Here is a 19,715-nt window from a genome sequence, read left to right on the forward strand (position 1 = left end):
TAGTTTATGCAGTTATCACAATTAAGTAAAATGGTTTATATATATAATCTAACCATGTAGGCATGTTCTTCGGTTGGCTGAGTACTTTTCCGGGTGGTAGAATTTACTGAAATGGGAAAACAGGGTGTAACAGGGCGTTGAGTTTATGCTAGGGATTAAGTGCGACTCAAAGCAAACATGATAGTAGGCTGATGATTTAAATGGCAGAAGGATTACTGAAATATTCCCTAGGAAAACCGTATACGTAAAGCTGGGTAACTACGATGCATTTGAATAGTGAGTAGAATTACTGCGACGGAGAACCGGCATTACTATGGTACGATCTTAGAAGAATGGCAACCCTAAAAGTGTAAGCTCACAATGGAATGGCAAATTATTCAACCTTTAGTCTAAGTTAAGCTAAATGTAAGTGATATCAAATCAGTTAAATAAAAAAGAAAACGCGGCCGAGCATTAAGCTCAACGTATATACGCGTCCCAATTAGCTTGCCATATCTGTTGTTGTTCCTTGGTATAGAAATTCGTAGTACAGAGGATGCCTGACATTGCATCAATTCTATAGGTATGCAATGTTGTCTCTATATCACAGGCTTACTGTGTATGAATAAGGCGGACGCGCGAAGCAAAATCCACACTCTAATATCCAAGTATTTATAATTATCGTTTCCTCCAGCTGCAACCAAAAAACGTGAGCTGTCGAATGTCATTTACTCAGCTTTCTCCAGTGAAAATGTACTTCGGGACCGCAATTGTCAAGTTAATGAAATATGAACTTTCAGCGAGAAGTATCATAATATTCGTAGCATTAAACTCATGGCAAGTTCAAATTCACAAAGAATGTTTATGCTTCTTTTAAACGCAGCAGAAGACCGAATAGCGACTATTGAAGTTCGTGCGATCATTTAAAGCGCCGTATTACCTAATAACATAAAAAGTTTTGTTTCAAATTTACGATATGCTATTGTACACAAGCATTTAAGACAGTAACATAATTATAATAAAAAGAGAGCTCTAGATCTAACCTAATGCAGCTTTTAAATATGACATAGCTTGAATACCAAAAGCAGAGCTGGGAGATTAGCGGGAGATAATACTTTCATATATATAATGGAGAATGTTTAGCCCAAATTTGTTTAGATCAGTACCTACTTTAAAAAGGTGTAGTACTAGACATTCGCGCAGACGCTACACAATATGCTTGCGTTTTTCCAGTATTATCAAACAAGACAAAAAATAAGTTTTCAATGCAGCAACACGCCCATTGAGCATGAACTTCGGCGACTTATCTGATGTGTTATATATATTTGAACACGGTATTCTAATAATCATTTCTATAATTAAGGTCATTGCTGTTTTAGATTCCTTCGATCTGGAGGACGACAGTTAAATCATCGGGACTCGAGCCACCCATATTTTGCAAACGTTGTCAATTATCTAAATATGAACTGGTGCAGAATTGCATCTGTACAGAACCTGGAACCCATCGAAACTACGTTTAAAGATCACCTGAATTTTTCGCGCCCTGCTAAAATTCACATCTTTAGCACTAAACGAAGATCGCGACTCCTCACACCAAACAACGTTACATTTGCTTGTTATTCATGTTTGTGCGTTGATGAGACCAATTTATTACTTAGTTATCCAAAACAGCGCAGGCAGGATCTAAAAACAGGTCCAGTTGTTCGATGTGAAAACGGTGTCTGCCGCAAACGCTTCATTCCGGCGTACTTTTTAACTGGGAGCCACAGTCTATTTTTGTCTCCTCAACTGTGGCCAGCTGACAGGAGAGATCCACGTAGTTTCCAAGAGGTGGTCTCTTTGCTGCTGATGTATAACGTTTGTTCCTATGTGTGTGTGTGTTTTACTTCACGGGTTCCGTGTGAAGTGGCGGAGTTTTTAATTACTATTTTGCATTTTCTCCCATGGTGAGTTGTTCTTATCCAAAGTTTCTATGTTGAAGTACAAGGGATGCTTGAGTTTAGCGGCATTAAAAGCGTGCACACGACATCAAGTTGACTATCAATGAAAACCGGTCGCTTGAAGATACGAATGCAAGCATTGAGTCGCACAGCCAATGGTAGTGGACCATATGTTTGCCAGTTCATCGATGCGGAAGACCTACCGATACTGTAAAATTCCCATATAAGTACTCATATGGGTTTAAGCTTGTGATCATTTCCGCAATTGCGGCAGTTAGCGATTTGCTTTCATCATGCTCGTGCCTCCTTTAGCCTGCTTAACTTCTGTGTCAATGTATCTGAAAAACGATTCCGGACGTGTACTATAGGAAGTACTGACACCTTTTCCCGCAGCTAAACTGCTCTGCAGATAACTTATTAGCATTAAAATTAGATTAAACAAATAGTAACTTTCATAATACCTTCCTGAAAATTCCTCTATCGAGAACCACTATTTGGCGTAAATTATTAAGTGCCTGAATTGATTAGGCCAATTTTATAAGTAATTGCAATGTTGTGTGAAGTCGTTTACGTTGTAGATACGTGTGTAACTTTGTCCAAATAGCCGGAGTGCACAATATGCCAGGCACAGCAAAAAGGCTGAGTGAGAAATAGTCCTTAAATAATGTAAAGTTCAATAGTTCTTGTTTATGGTATTTGAGATAAAAGATTACGTACTTTTACGAAATTAGATATTTAAATAACTGTAATAAGAAAAGCTTTTTGTAGTAGCTAGTAAACGATTTTTTTTCATAATTCACACGATCATCTTTTTCCAATCTAATCGCAGTTCAATCATAGCATATTGTATCCCCAAAATAACTTTTTCGATAGTTTTTCTACTAACATGATTCGAAAAGAATAAAAGTACCATATTCAAAAACCAAACTCTGTTTAGTGCAAAAGATGCCAATATACTTTGATACATTACCTACCCTTGGCTCAATTAGCGCCAATTTTTTATCAGCCTTATTTGGCCTTTGACCCTCTTTTATCGGAGTGCATGGCACATATATACATATATATAGTGCTGTAAATTGTCAGTCCAAATAGGCCTTTTTTACGTAAAAAGATATTTCGTCATACACAAAAAGTGACTTATACATTTATATTATGAGTCCATTTTCCTTTTTCATTCAGTCACATATTAGGTATTTTGTCATGTGGTAGTTCCCACGTGAGTGTCAATTTAAAAATAGGTCTACGCTTTTCCTTTTTGTATCAGCTTGATAAGTGCGATTTAACTATATGCCTGTAAAATTGCATAGAAGGCAATAACGTCAATCCTGTTTTTTCAAATGAGCCTCTCGACAACAGACAAAACCTGATACTTGCTTCAATATGCTTAGTCAATCCCTCCAGTGATTCCTGGTTGCTTTACGTAGACATATTACTTCTTCTATACACCAGTGTGTGCCCTCTCATTTCTATGTTAACAAATGTTATAGTTCATGCAAAAACCTTCATCAACAATTAAATCATCCTATTCAAAGACTTTGTTTGGATGCGACGTAATTTTCTACGTTATAAAAAAGACTACGTCGGACACACAGCAGTGATAACGTAATTTCATCAGTTATCAAAAAAACATTTCCGTTTACGTCAATTACTAAATATATATACTAGATACATATCGTTTCTGCGCGATTTATATGCTTTTTTGAGAGATCTATTTTCTCAGCGCTCAACCCTTTGTCCTTTTGTTGACGAGGGGGGGAGGGGGGCATAAGTCACTTTTGTAGCAGCGACGTACTTCTTATTAAGTCATGGGTCGAATGTAGTGCTATTCAGCAATGGAAAATTTTTGACCTTCACATAGTATGATGAAATCCAACGTATATTTTATGTGTCAACGACGTTACATTTATTAGTTCAGTAATAAGTATGATATTAATTAAGACTCTGCTATCTTAAATTACAGGTGAAAGGGCATCGGAGAACGACAGCTTTATTTGCTCAAATAATCATGGGCTCAGAGAAAAGAGCATCTTATAAGAAGCGGTTTTTCGGTGGATTTTTAGTTGTATCGGCTATACTAGGCACAATTGTCTGTCCCCCGGTAGATCCAAATAGTAACAAGGTCCCTGCACAAAATACTGGGACTCCGCATAACGTCAATAATGAGACAGACCCCGCTTTTGTAAGTGTGCTTAAATGCTTTGAAAATACTTGATTAATTTAGGATTACACATTCGATGTCTTATTCTTAGCAGGCAGTGGAAGTTTTTTTTTAAACAATAAAGCACATCTATATTACTACATTTCGTTCTTAGTTAAGCTTCAATTTTTTGCAAAAAAAAAAAAGATTATCACTATATGCTAAGAAATGAGTCAATAGTACTTTTATTTAACATTGAAGTTAAATAGAGCCTTCCAGATATTTAAAAAAAAAAATACTTCGATCTTGTGTATCGTGTGTCATGCCTTTAATTCGACTCAAATGTAGAAATTCGTTACATCGTCATGACCTACCATGTAATTCATTTCGAAAGCTGATTACTCCTCGCGAAAATTAAGAATTCTAGAGTAAGTGAAATGTGGAGCTGTTTCGGCTGATTTATGACTTTGTAAATAATGAGTAGTGGAAAAGGTCTTTGCTCTCGTTCCAAGTTCTCGTATTAGTATCTGATAATTAATGGCAACTCCCTTAGTAGACCAGTTTCATTACATCTATCATTTAATCATCTGTGAGCAAAAGTTTTCGCAGTCTCTAATTTTCTTCTATTTGAATATTGATGAACACGTCATCTGCTACTAGTCAATGGAGCTATCTGTTTTTATGGAAACATTTGAAAAATTTGTATCGATAGTTTAACTAAAATTTTCAATTTGTTAACCTATTTTTGAATGTAATATGATTTTATATGGCCACCCTTATTATCAGTTACTGAAGCGTAATTCCACAACTCAAAGCAAACTGCTTAATAATAAGGAACAGTGCTAAATAGCTGTCGCTCGCCTTATCAAGAAGTCCTTTGGTGAATATCAAGAATATTATGCTTCTTAAGACTGTAATAGAAACATCGTAACGGTGCTCTGTTAAACATTTTGGTAAATGCACAACGGAACTTTGATGCAGCGGCTAGAAGGCGATGGAGTCTTGAATGATGGTCGCTTGAAGTAACTTCTTGGCAACGTTCATCGTAAATCTTATTCATCGTATTGGCTTAAAGATTATAATTTCTATTTCTTTATGTTGTAATTGATCAGCTAGACCAGAATTTGACAGTTGAATATTAGTTTGCAGAGAGAAAAATATACTTTTCCTACAATCTTTTTGTTCCAAAACCAAACAGTTATATTAACAAGGACGATACCTCGCAGTCGAGTAAAATCAGATATCATAGTTTTAGGCAAAGCTTTTCAGTACTACTTATCGGAATTGTTTATCTTCCAGAATCTCGAATATGGCCGTTACCTGGCGGAGGTTGTGAAAATTTTGGAAACTGATAAGGAGTTTGCCAAGAAACTTGAAAACGTATCAGAGGCGGACATTAGAGTAAGCTTCTCAGTTGTTTGTAAATCCCACAAAATCTTAGATATACATGCCTTATTGATTTTTAAGAATTTTTCTTTAGGGATTATTATACGAAACTATGTATTACAACCGTTCTTTGATCATATTTCTCGAATTCTATTATATACATCAAAATTTATTCTTGTGATATATTATTGTATCGAACCTGAAGGAATGGTACAATCTCTCTATACTAAGATATCCAATTGATTTTAGCCCGTTTACAACTGTGCTAGTCCTTGCATAACATGATTCCTTATTTCTAGAAATGCTTTGAGTGTTTAAACCGAGTTACTCGATTTCTCTATTTTAGCGCCAAATTTACTCCTAAGAGGTTAAACCGGTTAACTTTTAATGATGACTTGTCAATTTCAAACGGAATCGATGCCGAAATTGACTGTGTTTAAGGCATGATTTATTTTGTCTAGGGTGTTTCCATTTCCGCACAAGCACATACCCTTGCTCATTAGTTACACCAGAAGTCTATTTCCGTATCCATGTCTATAGCTGACAAGAAACTGTTTGGTTTCAGAATGGACAAATTGCAACGCATCTTGATTTAGTTGACCATAAAGTTCGGACAAAATTGGATGAACTTAAAAGGATCGAGGTAGACCGCTTGCGGAAGTTGACTCAAAAAAAGAATGAACTTGAGCATGGTAAGTTAATTTACTCGTCATCAATAAAAAAGGAACTTACACTAACAGAGACTCTGACCTTCTAGGCATGTTTACACAGTAATTACGTTTACTTCATTTGAGCCTTTAACCATAATTGTCTGTGTTCCATGTTCGACTGGTATAGATACCACAACCTCGCATTTGGTTCACCGTAACTTAAAAGTATAGCACTCTATCTTAAAAAGCATATATTTGTAGTATATTAATTTTTATTGGTTTTCGGAGATTGTGGGAGAAGTTTGCGGCGAAAGGACGTTGGGAAAGGACGAGAATTGAGCTTAGAAACGGTAGTCTTTATGAACAGTTTTCCATGAACAGCATATTACGATTCGACTGTTTAATTATATAATTTTAAACATCAAGACTCGTACATGCCAACAGCACCTGACCTGTGATTAAATACCAAAAAAAAAATTAAATATGATGTTTTTCAGTTTTTTTTTTTAATTTTATCCCAGGTTCGTATGCTTTTTGTTAGGACTCTAATCATAAATCAGTAATTTCGGTTCTTTTTATTGCCAGACACTTAGTTTTTTGACTTGTCGTTCCGTGAACTAGGAACATAACTTAAAACTGACTCGATAAGCGTAGTCGGGTAAATCAATGAAAAATAGATCCTTTATAAATAGATCTTTTTCTTCTACCAAACACATCGCTGGTGTTTGAGCTCAAGTGACCTGAGTCAATGCCAACTTCTATAAGTTGGTAAGCACTTTTCTCTGCCAGTTTTATGTTTAGCAATCAGATTGCTTAATCCATTGCTAAACACAATATCAAGCGATATTAGCGTCGCTTAGCCCTTATTCCATTTTTAATTTGTATATTATTTGAGAGTAAGTTCCGTTGGTAAGTGCTAATGGCGAATCAATGAAAATGTTAAAATGATAACTAACATTTCTATGGTGGTCGCTTGGCGTTTGTGCTGCTTGAACGGAAGGCGTATACCGAGACGGCCGACTCTGGAGGTCGGTGCCAAAAAAAGGTAACCTAACAATGAACTTCTTTCTAACTTCGTTGCATTGTCAATAGAAGTCTTTCATCATGTCTTTTATTTAATACGTACCGCAGTTACTTTTTTGACGATGTTCGCTACTCTGTATTCTTTACTTCTCGGTCGAGGTTGTTGCCGCAGCTATTTCTCATATTTTTTTTTATTTGTTTGATCATTCTCTCGCGAATTGGTTTTCGAAACTTTAACCGCAGATACGCTAAAGACTAATTTTATATCATCATCAAATATTATCGATAATTTTACCAGATGACTGGAATGAATGTATAGTATTTCTGTGTTTATTACAATATGCGTTTTGCTGGTTGGTAATTTAAATAGAAAGAAGGGCTGTGTTATCCGTTCTTTTTTTTCGTATAAGTTTACTCACTTCGCTTTGGTTATTTGAGTATTATTTAAAAAAAAATATATATATATATATAACTGCTTGTTAATGCGCGACGTACCGGAGAGTTTCCGGAAATTAAAGTAAGAAATTTGTTGGCAGCTGTCTCTAAGGGTTGAAATCGAACTATTTCATGATAGGCGTTGAACTATTTTTTAGCAATACGAGTTTTAGCCTTATAATTTCCTGTCACATAACGGAAAAACTCTACGAACTCTACGAAAAAAACTAAATTAAATTCTAATATAACCTATAAAAAGAATTAGCTCTCAGATGAAAAAGCAATAAAAAAAGTATATTAAAGTTACATTTTGCTCTAAATTTAATTTTTCTGGATTTAAGCCCGATAGCTTAGACTTAGTTTCAAATGATAAAAGTAATATATTGTATTTTATCAAAATAATCCTTTTAATGAGGCATTAAATCCCTTTTAAACGAACAGTTTCTAAGCACACGGTCTCCGACCGTTTATGTCCGATTCGGTACTAGAATGGAATACTAACAAAATCCACGATGATTTAGCTCTCCTGGGTTGGTGAAAAAGCAATGTAGAATATCCTTTGTGTGATCTTTTTATTTAGTTGTGTGTATTATGCCGAAATTGTATAAACTTGTGTACCTGTTTAATTAGCGATTTTGTCCTTCATTAACGACAATTTCGTTACTAATCGTGATATATTCAAACAGTAATTATATTTTATGCGAAATTTTTTTTTATATTATATTTAGCATTCACCCGCGTATTTTACATGTCGTATTTCCTAGCGAACAGGCATTTGTTGGCATACGTTTATGGACAATGATGGCGTGTGCAGGTACCTCTAAAAGATAATAGTTGGGTCCGTGACTGCGTGATGCCAGTCTAAGCGTACGTCATTGTGCTTTACTTAATAAACATTGAAATAAATTCTTTTGTATTTTAGGTCTTGATCGTGACAAATTAATCAACGACCATCTGGATCACGACAATCAGCACACATTCGAAATTGAAGATCTGAAGAAGCTAATCCTCGCTGTAAGTGTATTTTCCTGGTGGCAAAGAAATCACTTACCAATCTGACAGAAGGAAACGGTGAAGAGAGAGCTCTAAGAAACAGTTTGTTTCAGGCGATGGGTCGAGGCTTACCGAAGTGAATTTTTTAATCAAACGAGCAAAGGAAGGTTGCCAATGTTGTAAATGTTAATCTGATCCATCACCTTATCATAGGTATAATTATAAGTACTAAAATAAGTAAGTGTAATTCGGGCATACAGGTTCCTCATTTTACTGCCAGCACTATTATTTTGAGATAGCAATCAGGTCTGAGGCCGCTTTCTCAGTAGTTAGCACTATACGGCTAGAAAAATGTTTGGACAAATGCATTTTTCGAAATCAACAACATGTTGACTTGAAAACATTTTTATGAAGTAAAACGAACTTTTAGTGACAATGCTCCTTTTATTACCGTCGTTTTTTTGGTGCTTGTTCACTAGCTGTTTTATATAGCTGTTTATAGAGATGCGCAGTTCCTACTATACAGTCAGCAGGAGTTACCGCCAGGATATACCGTGTTGTATGTTAGAAAGATCACTTTTAAAGCAAAAGACTGTTCATTGAATGATAAATGGTGGAACGAATGGCTTAATAACATATTTCAGTGTCAGTTAGTACTTTTTTTTTATATCTACTTTAAATTGGTGTTCTAAGCCACCGACTGCCTAAATACGAGGTTGCAAAATTCTGCTCGATGCCATGGATGCTACGATGGTACCACGGCGAAATTTCTGCTTGATGCCATGGAAATGTTTTTATCCGTTTCATAGTCATAGAATTGGGCATAATAGACGGTACTTTCGCTAAATCCGACCCTATAAATGGAATCGATTAAGAATATACCGTTAGCAATGAACTATGACTGTGAATCTGTTTCGAAGGCAACACGCGACCTTGAAAAACTAGATGAAGCTCGTAAAGCTGAATTTAAACAGTACGAGATGGAAAAGGAATTTGAATTTCAACAGGGTCTTAAGAATATGACCGAAGATCAGAAAAAAATCGAGCAGAAAAAACACGAAGATGAAAAGCATCGGAAACATCCCCAAGCACACCATCCTGGAAGTAAGGTACGTTGCTGCTATCACATACCCCGGCCACTGTATATATACATTTAGAGTTCGGCACCTAAATTGGAGTTTTCTTGCTTAATTGCCCAAGACTGTGTTCAAACAAAGACAGATATTTTAACAAAATGTTTCATATGCGCTAGAAGTATTTCTGCTTAGTAAGTATAAGCACTATTTTAGCTTCAATTTAGTGCTTACGCCGTGTGTTGTCTTCCTTCAAACAATTCAGCTATCGATGGTCGAAAAACATCGATGCGAACTAACTTCTTTAATAAAGCATTTGTTTTTCTAAAAGAGATATGATGGCACTGGACACGATACTCAGAAGCTGAAGTTCGCCCAAAAATTTGCTTCTAACGACAATAGGCACGTCCTTTGGATCGTAAACCTGGTAGTGACTATTTTTGCATTCAGTGTAAAAAAGTATTTTCAGAGAAAAATCTTCCTACTACTTTTTTCTTGACGGGACTGAGCGCCAAATTACACCCGTCAAATCTAAACATTATTGTTCTTCGTGAACAATCCACAACATCGTACGTCCCCTTACATCTGGTTCCACTGATGCCTCTATCGAAACAAAAGGATCATCAGAAATGCACGTTCTAGCGGCAGCAATCAACTTCCGTAATATCTTTTTTTTGTTTGACGTGGATTTTTCATTGTGCTATATTGGAAATTTTTTCAACTTCTTCTGCAATCGCATATTTATTTACGCAGAACACTATCAGTTTGGAAAGGCCTAAAGAATTCATAATCTCGGTGGGAGTGGTAGACTGAATAATAGCTGATCTTAGCTCAAATTATGAAAACAACATTCTGTTTTTTATCAGGATGAGTTTGCTATTGTGAAGCAGAAAGGGCTGGCTTTCGCCGGGTACCTGAGGGACGGTATCAGATGAACGCATGTCCATTATAATAAACAACACGTTAAGATTTGTCCTAATTTAGGTGCTACACTCTATATATACATATGCACATCGAAGCCATTTTGGCTTTACTTTTGAATTAAAGCTCTCACATTTTGTTGCGTATGTGTTCGTTTTACTGTCACTAACCCAGTGTCCACTACGTTCTGATTTCTACTGATTAAATACAGGCTCAACTAGAGCAAGTGTGGGAGGAAGAGGATCACATGGAAAAGCAAGATTTTGATCCGAAGACGTTCTTCGCAATGCACGACCTTAATGGCGATGGTGTGCTTGACGAGCAGGAAGTCGAAGCGATCCTTCAGCTCGAAGCCAAGAAGATGTACATGTCTGACCCTCAAAATCCTGGCGATCCCAGGGTAAGTATTGGCATTCGCAACATGTTCACGGAAAAAACAAACATTTTTCTTCTTACTATGAAGTCTGTGTCGCACAATTGGTTGTGTCAGTTAAACTTTAAAGCTTTAGATCGGGATTTTTGTGCAACGCCTTTGCATTAAAAGTTCAATATGTTTGCATCGAATCGACTTATCACAGAATACATCGGCGATGTTGACTTCGCGTTACTAAGCTCATGTTCACCTATTGGAATTTTTCTATTATGATCGATCTCGTCATTTAATTTTGGTCCTCCAATTTCGCTTCTTTGCCGGCAAAAATCACTACTTGTCTATTTTCCGTTTCTAGGAAGTAATTGTGGAATCAGCGCTTTAAATGGGTTGCACTGCTACCCTAATATTATATTGGGCTTGGTAAAAAGGTTTAAGAACATCAAAAATGCTTTATCCTTTAATTTGGTTATAAACCTAACCCAAAAGTAGACAAGCAATTGGGATACAATATGTTCTCCCTAATACTTTTATGTTCGCATTATAATTTATTTACTATTTTAGAGAAGCTAACAAATGTTTTGTTAATGCCCCCGTATAAGGCAAAACATTCCAGATTCGATTTAGCTTTTTTCACTTCTGACACCTGTCACCTAAGTTTCTAAAAGCCGATTCTCATATGTATTGAGTGGTTTCTAATTTTATCCAAAAAAGATTACCCAGGACATCGTTTTGTCAGAGAAAAGTAAATTACATTTTTAGGATATTTCACTATATTTTATTTCCGTTAAGAGTATTTAATTAAACACATAAATATGTAGGTGTCCTGAAACATTTGGGATCAGTTTGAAGGACATAAATTAATATGAAAAACAAATAAAAACCAGAAAAAAATCCTATCCGTGAGCGATACCTAGGCACTTCGTTATCTCGACGCTTTGCTTGTCGGGCGGAACACTAAGATCGGGAGCTGTCCGGGGTTGGGATTCGTTCATGTATTTCTACATCTGAAAATTAGTTTTCTCATATGTAAACTTTACATTCTCGAGTTCCGCGTTATGAAGAACCCTGCTGATAAAGAAAATTGTTTCTGCTGTTTTTTGTGAACTTGGATCGCCGTGATAATAAAATAGGTTGTCTATTTTCGAGGACTTTATAGGTAATTATTAACATATATGGTATGAAACTGCATATTCTGTAAGTCGATATCATTGACTGTAGTTGCCTTAGTATAGGCGGTGTTACGATTATATTATTGTTCTTGTGGTTTCTGTTGTGTTTTGCTTTTGTCCTTTCTTTTTTTTTGAATTTTCAGAGGCAAACGGTAAGTTATAATCCCTTGCGTTACATTCATTTTGCACGGACTACAACTGTTGTTGCACGTTTAACCTGTGCTTATAATTTTGTTATTATTTTTTTTTCAGTCATTTCCCAACCTTTTCTCCCGTTGTCCACGCTTCAGCTGGTCAATACGTTAACTGTTGCTTAATAGAGTGACACTAAACAATGACACATAATATGGTTATAATTAACTTTCCCACGTCTTTCGAAATCAACTGTTTCCTTTTTTTGAAAGACCTTTTCGTTTTCGGTGTCAATCTCTGGATAAAAATTCCATGAAAGAAGATCAGTATGCGATGTATTCAATATCTTTTGTTACTCACCCGAAAGAAATTACGCTACATTCTAATTACGGAAATTAAAAGGAGAAATTCCGAAGTATCTAATTGAATAGATGATAACTGTTTTTATTCGTGAAGGACAACACTCTTGATAATAGCCAGTGTTGAATATGGTTATCATTCAGTGTGAAAACTGGTTGGAAAGTATGTAATTCTGCCAAGCTGTTTTAGAACATGAGTATAAGTAAGACCCCCAATTTATTTTTGTGAAATGTCCTTTATTTATTTTTCCCTCGAGCTTGCTTGGCCGCTTTTGATCTGTTTGTTATAGTCTTTGCCTTGTACCTATCGCACGGTGTTGTGTGCCGTTTGCCCATGTGCCATTTTGCAGGAAATGGAGGAAGAGGTAAACAGAATGCGTGAACACGTCTTCAAAGAAGTCGACAAAGACAAAGATGGTCTGATTTCGAGGCAGGAATTTCTCGACATGACACGAACGCAGGAATTTGAACAGGACAACGGCTGGAAAGGATTAGATGAGCAGCAAATTTACACACAGGAAGAGCTACAAAGATTTATGCAAATGCGGGAACAGCAGATGCAAATGGCGATGGTCAGTTTACAAGAACCAGTAATACTCTATTGTGCATGCTCATGTCACATTTCTTCCGTAGCCATTCTAATTACGCTATAATTTCTTCAAAAAGAGTAACATAATTATGTTTCGTTGCATATTATTTTCCTAAACAGCGCACTTTAAATCTGTGGACCTGAACACGGAGGGCTATGGATCATATTGCGGGGCCCGAGAGCACGATAAATCAAAGATATTAAAACGTAAAATGAACTTTAGAAAAAAATCTGAACGTAAAAATGTTTAGAATACACTTCGCAAGCCATTGGGTTCTGATTATAACTGTAACATGATTTTGTCAATAAGTATCACTTGAACATTTGTTTAATATATTTTTAGGCTCAGGGCTACGGCTATCATCCAGGAGATCCTCCGAATGTTCAGTATCACCCAGGATATGGGGCTCCTCAGGGCCCTCCGCATGGATACCAACAGGTAAGGAATATTTCACTTCCCTGTTCTCAGATTCGCTGTCTGGAGCGAACTAGAACAACGGCCATATTGTTTTGGTGATGGGCCTCAATAAACATCCCACTACTGATTCTGTAATGCTTGCTGGGCTTTGATAAAGAGGTTTATTAATTTGACTGGAGCCATTGCAGGCAATACCCCAAATGGGCTACCCACAAGGCCAACGGGTGGCTTACATGCCCCAAGGTGTTGCACAAGTTAATCCAACTATGGGACAACAGGTTTATCAACAACACGGCGATTACGGCCAGCCACCGCAAGCGCTACCGTCTATGGGACATCAGGGTATCAATCCGCAAATGCCCGTTGCAGCTCCGGTGGGGCACCAGATGAACCCCAACTCGTACCAACAACTTCCGCAGCATCCGCCGCAGGGACTCCCTCCTCCGAAAGTGACGGTTGGCAACGCGCTAGCTGCTGCACCCCAGCCTAACCAGGTACAAAACAATATCAACGAGCAGCTTCTTCCTACTCAGCACCAGTCCCAGCAGTATAACCAGGGAGGAGCTCAGCACTATAATGCTCCTTCGCAGCAATTCAATACCGCAAGCTCATCTCGACAGCATCAACAACAGCAGCAGCAGCAGCAGCAGCAAGGACAGTTAAACCAAGTGAGGCAACAACAACAACAGCAACTAAATCAACAAGCGTCGTCACAACAGCAAGCATTCCAGCAACCTCATATTCAAGCAAATGCAAATATACAACAACAGCAACAGCAGCAGGCCCAGTTTAAACCGGTGAATCCCCCAGTTCTTCCAAATCAAGTCAGTGCTCGGTCATAAGCACGATTTTAGCGTGCAGCAGAGAATCATATCGTTGTTGTAGCACTGGGTTCTGAAACATCTCTGTTTTAGTTCTTTAATATATGTTATATACATTTAATAGATCTTGTTTTAGTTTGTAATGATGAATCATTATGGATATAGTAATGTTGTATGCTGCCATTAAGTTACAAAGTCAACGCGATTAACAGATAAAACATCTTGATCCGAACAAGTGGCTAATTATTACTGAGAGAGTGAAACAAAAGGAAAGAAAGGAGGTCGTGCAAAAAAAGCAACTCGATTGATTAGCGACGCACAATCGATCATTTGGCACCACTGACAGGGCCATTTTGGTTGGGTTAAAGTGGCAATGACCACTTAGTGGCCCTATCGTTTTACGGATTTCGCCCAACTGTATCAGGCTGCTATATCTGCAGGGGCTATGGATGGATGTTGGGCTTTATCGCTGATGGAGAATGGGAGAGATATAGAGGTAGATAATTGGCTTAACGTCCAGTCAGACCAGTTTCTAGCTGGATTAGATTTATTGGGCTCACTTAAAAAACCCGAATGTTATTTTCTAATTAAGGTTGCTATTTGTTTTTCTGTTATGAACGTAGTGTTATTCGCGGTGTAGTGTACGCGGATACGAACAAAATATTTTACTCATTTTTGTAAAAATCACATTCGGAAGACTTTTCCGTATATATTAACTTGAGCAACTGCGTTAAAAGCTATACGAAAGGGCACATTTTGACCGGGAACTGTCCAATATAATATGTATATATATATATATATATATATATATATATATACAAAGAACTGAAGTAACTAGATGGTTTATCTGAGGTACGCCATATATTCGTCTACAAGTATGCGTTGTATTGAGATAACTCTTTCCTCTGAGAGTGTTATTTTTATAGACTTTTATTTATAACGGATATGTTAACTTGTCGAATCCGCTGCTTTTTCATCTTTATAAATGAGCATTTATTAGGCACTTAGTAGAGCTAGAAAAATGGATCAATGTGCAACAGCTACAAGAACAAACTGGGACTGATTTAAATAGAGGTATTTTACAAGGTATTGTATCAATGTAATAACTAGGATTAGCTGAAAGCCGTAGCGACAACCTTTATCAGGTTATTACCGTCACAGTCGTTGAAGTAGCGGTATATCGACCTTCCACGTCTAGCCACACTACATCACCAACAGGTAAGAATCATCACCTAGGCGCAAGCATGAGTGCTCATCAGCATCATTGTTGAGCCGACGGGACTCCGAAGCTGTTGCGGTTATTATTGTTGTTGTTGTTGTTGTTGTAATTGTTGCTAGAAAAGCAAAAAACGGAATAAGTAGAGTGCGGGCCAAAGCTTGAAAGTTCAATTAAACGGTTTTAAGGCCTTAAGGGTTTTTGAAAGGATCTGATATACCGAGAAACTAGAAGCATACGAGATTAGTTTCGTCGGATAGATATCGAAAGTAGAGTTAAAAAACCATTATCCCTACGGTGAATATAGTGTTACCTTTAGTGACAAAGATTGTTCTTTTTTCGAGCGTGTCTTGTCTAGGCGTTGGACTAGATACCGATAACGTAGCATTTATCGATACGCAAACGAAGACTGCACAGAAATGCATACATGATTATGATGTTAATGGTAGCAATGAATTACTATTGATGACGGTTCGTGTGTTGTAATTTTAAATTTTATTGAACATTCATAAAAGTATTAATAATAACACAAAAGCCATATAAAGATGTTTTTTTCTATCAAGTCCATATATATACCTGTACGGGATGCACCGTGGTCAGGAGTGGAAAGTTTTTGCGCTGGTCATTGGGCCAGATACCATGTCTTAAGGAATAACGCTCGATCATGAGCGAGCATAATTGTAAACAAACAATGGGACAATAATAAGAAAACGGAATGTATGGATATGGTAAATTTAGATATGATAAAGAAAAAAACAAAGATGCCTAAGATCTACATAGTTATGAGTAAAATTAGTTGAGAGGCATCTCGGACGAAAAGGTCAGACAGTACTTTTTTAATAATATTGAAGTTATAGGTAACGATATGAAGTTACAAATAAAAATGTATAATCGCATTAGTTTACCACGGAACGAACTGTGGATGAAAAACATTAGCAATCAGGAAGTGTAATTTACATATGAAGACGCAGACGTTGATATCCATAATAGGCTCTCATAGGAAGCCAGCCAGTATTTGAAATTCCATTACCAGGTATCTAGATGTTGTTGGCGAGCATGAATAATTTTCACAGTTCTGAGTGCTGCTGGATTCGATGGTAGGGATATCAACGTGCGAAAACAAATCCGATTATAGAAAGTAGAAAAACAAAACAATGCCCGAAAAGAGTATTTACACCTCCTCCGTAGATGCTGCACAGAAAATAATCGAACGTGATAGTAGCGCTCATTTACCAATCGGCACAACACTGACTTTCTCTAAGAGCTGATCACGAGCTCGTAGCTATTCTATGTTACGTGTGGAGTCAGTTACTGATTACGATAAATAAAAGGTTGTAAATATTGCACAATACATTTATGTCTCGTTACTTATTTTTTTTATGTGGTGTTATGTGCAGGCATAGCTTCATCAGTTAAGTAGCTCAATCAGTCACGAAGTACGTGGTCGGACCCAGCCCACACAAATAGCTCGTACCGATGAAAGGAGATTTTTGTTAGAGGCAACGTGGCTCTGTAGTCGATATATTGTTTCTTTTTTATATTTAGCGTAACAAATAAAAAAAAAACTGTAGAAATAACAGGTTTTTTAATCGAATTGGTATAAACATATTCGCTAATAATTTTTAATCTATCAATAGACACACAAACATTTCCTCTACACGACTCCACGAGAGCGTACGATAAAGAAAAATATGAAATTTCGCATTTCCCGTGTAACATTTATGGAAGTTTTAGGGGTTTACCTTCGACTTCCAATAATTGAACTTCCTCCAAATCCGTCAACAAAACTTATGATATTTATACTTTATAGTCCATTAAAGCTGTTTACTACAATAGCTTCGTGCAAAGGTTTTTTTCGACAGAAATATGTGACGAATACCTTGTAGCGACCCGACGCACAAACATATCTATCTAACTAATAGGATTTCCTAATAATCACACTCCTTTTTATCCTTATTATCATCGTATATATCGATACAGTAATGGAAGGCGTTTTTTACAATAATAGAGAAAATAATAGCTTAGTAGAGTACCCATTTATTTCACAAAGCTCATTTTTTTTTCTTGGCCCAAGGCAAAGAAATCAATTCCGTATATACTGTTCTACGATTCTCCAAAAAGGTGGTAGATTGGGCTATATTGTAGGCCACAAACTGTTCTCATCTAAACAGGGGCACTTATATTGGCCCAAGCGGATGACTAAATGCAACAACATGTCGTAAATAGCCTCATATTTGCTACGTACTACACACCCATAACATACATATATATACGCTCTCAATCCTCTCGTGATCATGACGAATGCCGTTTCATATTGCATTGGTTTTAAACTAAGATGGCGGATGGACAGATTAGCTTGATTGGCCGGCGGCGTTCCTACTTGCTGGAATATCGCGGCTGCAGCCAAGAACTGTGAATACGCGTGGGAATACGCGAGCTGTTACTTTGTACGTCTGGCAGTTACCATTAGACCTTTCATTGAAATGATAATTTTTATTGTTTCGAGGTCAACACAGACCTTTAAACGGCCGCGAATTTGAAGCTGCTCTCAATGTATTTTCGCACCTCCAGCTTGGCATTGATCACGTACTACCCAACCTTACTGTGATTTCCTAGTTCATTTTCATCCTTAGAAAAATCTTGCTTAAGACAATTGTTTCAGTGTCATCGTTCACAGTTGTTAGCTGCTTTGCGAGGCGACTAAGGCTTCCAAGAAGATCATCTGCAGTATAAAATTTGCCCACAGACATTTTGGCTTTCATTGACTTGGCCCCTTTGTTTGACATACGGAGGGTACTAAGATGGAAAATCCAAAGCATCGGACTGGCTGAGTCGATAAAGGGGCTCGTAAACATTCTTTGTAATTTGTGACGAAATTCGGTAAGCTACAAACAGTACATTAACATGAGCATGTTATATTGCAACAATGGGCGGTGACCGCTCCCACCAGGTTGCAACTTTGGGCAACTATTCTAAAATGGAAGAGTTTTTAACAACGCTTGACTATAGGATAGTAGCTTTTAGATAGAAATTGAGTGACGTCACGACGATACTATATAATTAGAAACAAAAACGACAGCGGCGGTAATGGTACGTAGTGGCTTGTCCCACTTCGAGCATTGCGGGTGTTGCTCAGTGTCGAAACAGGTGTGATATACGAGGTCTAACAATATTCGACTCCGTAGTATATGGGGTCTGGTTTATATATTCCTTTTGATGTAAGCGAATTACAAAACACCAGTCAATTATTGGTTCTGTTCACGTTGAACATTTTACCACAGACCTGTTGTGCCATATACGTTAAAGACGGGCAGACTAATACCCCTTTTGCGAAAGTCACGCTGTTGCTCGAAATGTCTGATGTATTTCACTATGAATATACCAAACGATATACATGGGGTGAGTTCGACCCTGACCATCGCATAACTTGGCCATTATAAATACCGACCTAAAACCCTGAGCAGATCAATTCCTAGTAGAAGCTGCTCTAAGGTAAAGCTATAGAAGGAGAAATAGGATATTCTTATGCTTAATTCTTATCCGGACAAACAGGAAAAGAATCATGCGAGAGCTTCGTTTTCTTGTGAAACTTAACGGTTAAATGTTAACGAAGTATTAAATCCAGCCTGCCTATAATTCAAGTGGCATGGGTTGCAAGCTTTGTAAATTCTATCGCGAAAAATAGCGTCTTGGTAACTTGGCGTGTCAGCGTAATAAGATGATATATCCAAATTGTACCATATTGGAAACAGTATTGTGGGACAACATCGCCCGAAATAGCCAAAGCTGACTGTTTTCGTTGTTTACTGCAAAAACAACAGAAAGATAGCTGCGCTCTGTATTTTCCACGACTAAAAAGCAAAGATAGCTTGTCAGATGGCCATGCTCCTTGGACCTGCACCAAGATGATACCCATACGAATTTGAAAATTGCCTCAGGCATTGCTAACTAATGCGGGATCAATTTTGCTGTGGATTGACCAGCTTTAAAATTTACACTTCTCTGTAACGTGCAGGATATTTCAGCCTTAATAAAATGTGCAGTCTAGTATCGCTTGTTGTGATGCTTTGTTTTTGATTAGTCAGTAGACGAACTGATGGA

At 37.2% G+C, this 19,715-nt stretch overlaps 1 protein-coding gene across 3 annotated transcripts; it reads left to right on the forward strand.

Annotated features, from left to right (window-relative positions):
* Positions 1 to 1,769: 1,769 nt before the first annotated feature.
* NUCB1 (Nucleobindin 1) lies at positions 1,770 to 16,965 on the forward strand. Of its 3 annotated transcripts, none has more exons than XM_022851954.2 (11): positions 1,770 to 1,925; positions 3,880 to 4,098; positions 5,356 to 5,457; positions 6,008 to 6,134; positions 7,093 to 7,137; positions 8,473 to 8,564; positions 9,464 to 9,652; positions 10,749 to 10,937; positions 12,921 to 13,142; positions 13,503 to 13,598; positions 13,757 to 16,965. In XM_022851954.2, the coding sequence occupies exons 1-11, from the start codon at positions 1,923 to 1,925 to the stop codon at positions 14,417 to 14,419; spliced, it is 1,947 nt and encodes a 648-aa protein (XP_022707689.1). In that variant the 5' UTR covers positions 1,770 to 1,922; the 3' UTR covers positions 14,420 to 16,965. The 3 variants fall into 3 exon arrangements, with proteins under 3 accessions (XP_022707689.1, XP_086828974.1, XP_022707691.1); XM_086972848.1 differs by having other exon boundaries at positions 13,766 to 16,965; XM_022851956.2 differs by lacking the exon at positions 7,093 to 7,137.
* The last annotated feature ends 2,750 nt before the right edge of the window (positions 16,966 to 19,715 follow it).

The sequence above is a fragment of the Varroa jacobsoni genome, unplaced genomic scaffold (genome assembly GCF_002532875.2).
Source record: "Varroa jacobsoni isolate VJ856 unplaced genomic scaffold, vjacob_1.0 contig00460, whole genome shotgun sequence".
NCBI lineage: Eukaryota > Metazoa > Arthropoda > Arachnida > Mesostigmata > Varroidae > Varroa > Varroa jacobsoni.

Coding starts and splice junctions, on each gene's coding strand:
- NUCB1 (XM_022851954.2), top strand. Junction 8,565..9,463: donor TGAAGAAGCTAATCCTCGCT/GTAAGTGTATTT, acceptor TCTGTTTCGAAG/GCAACACGCGACCTTGAAAA. Junction 13,599..13,756: donor CTCCGCATGGATACCAACAG/GTAAGGAATATT, acceptor ATTTGACTGGAG/CCATTGCAGGCAATACCCCA.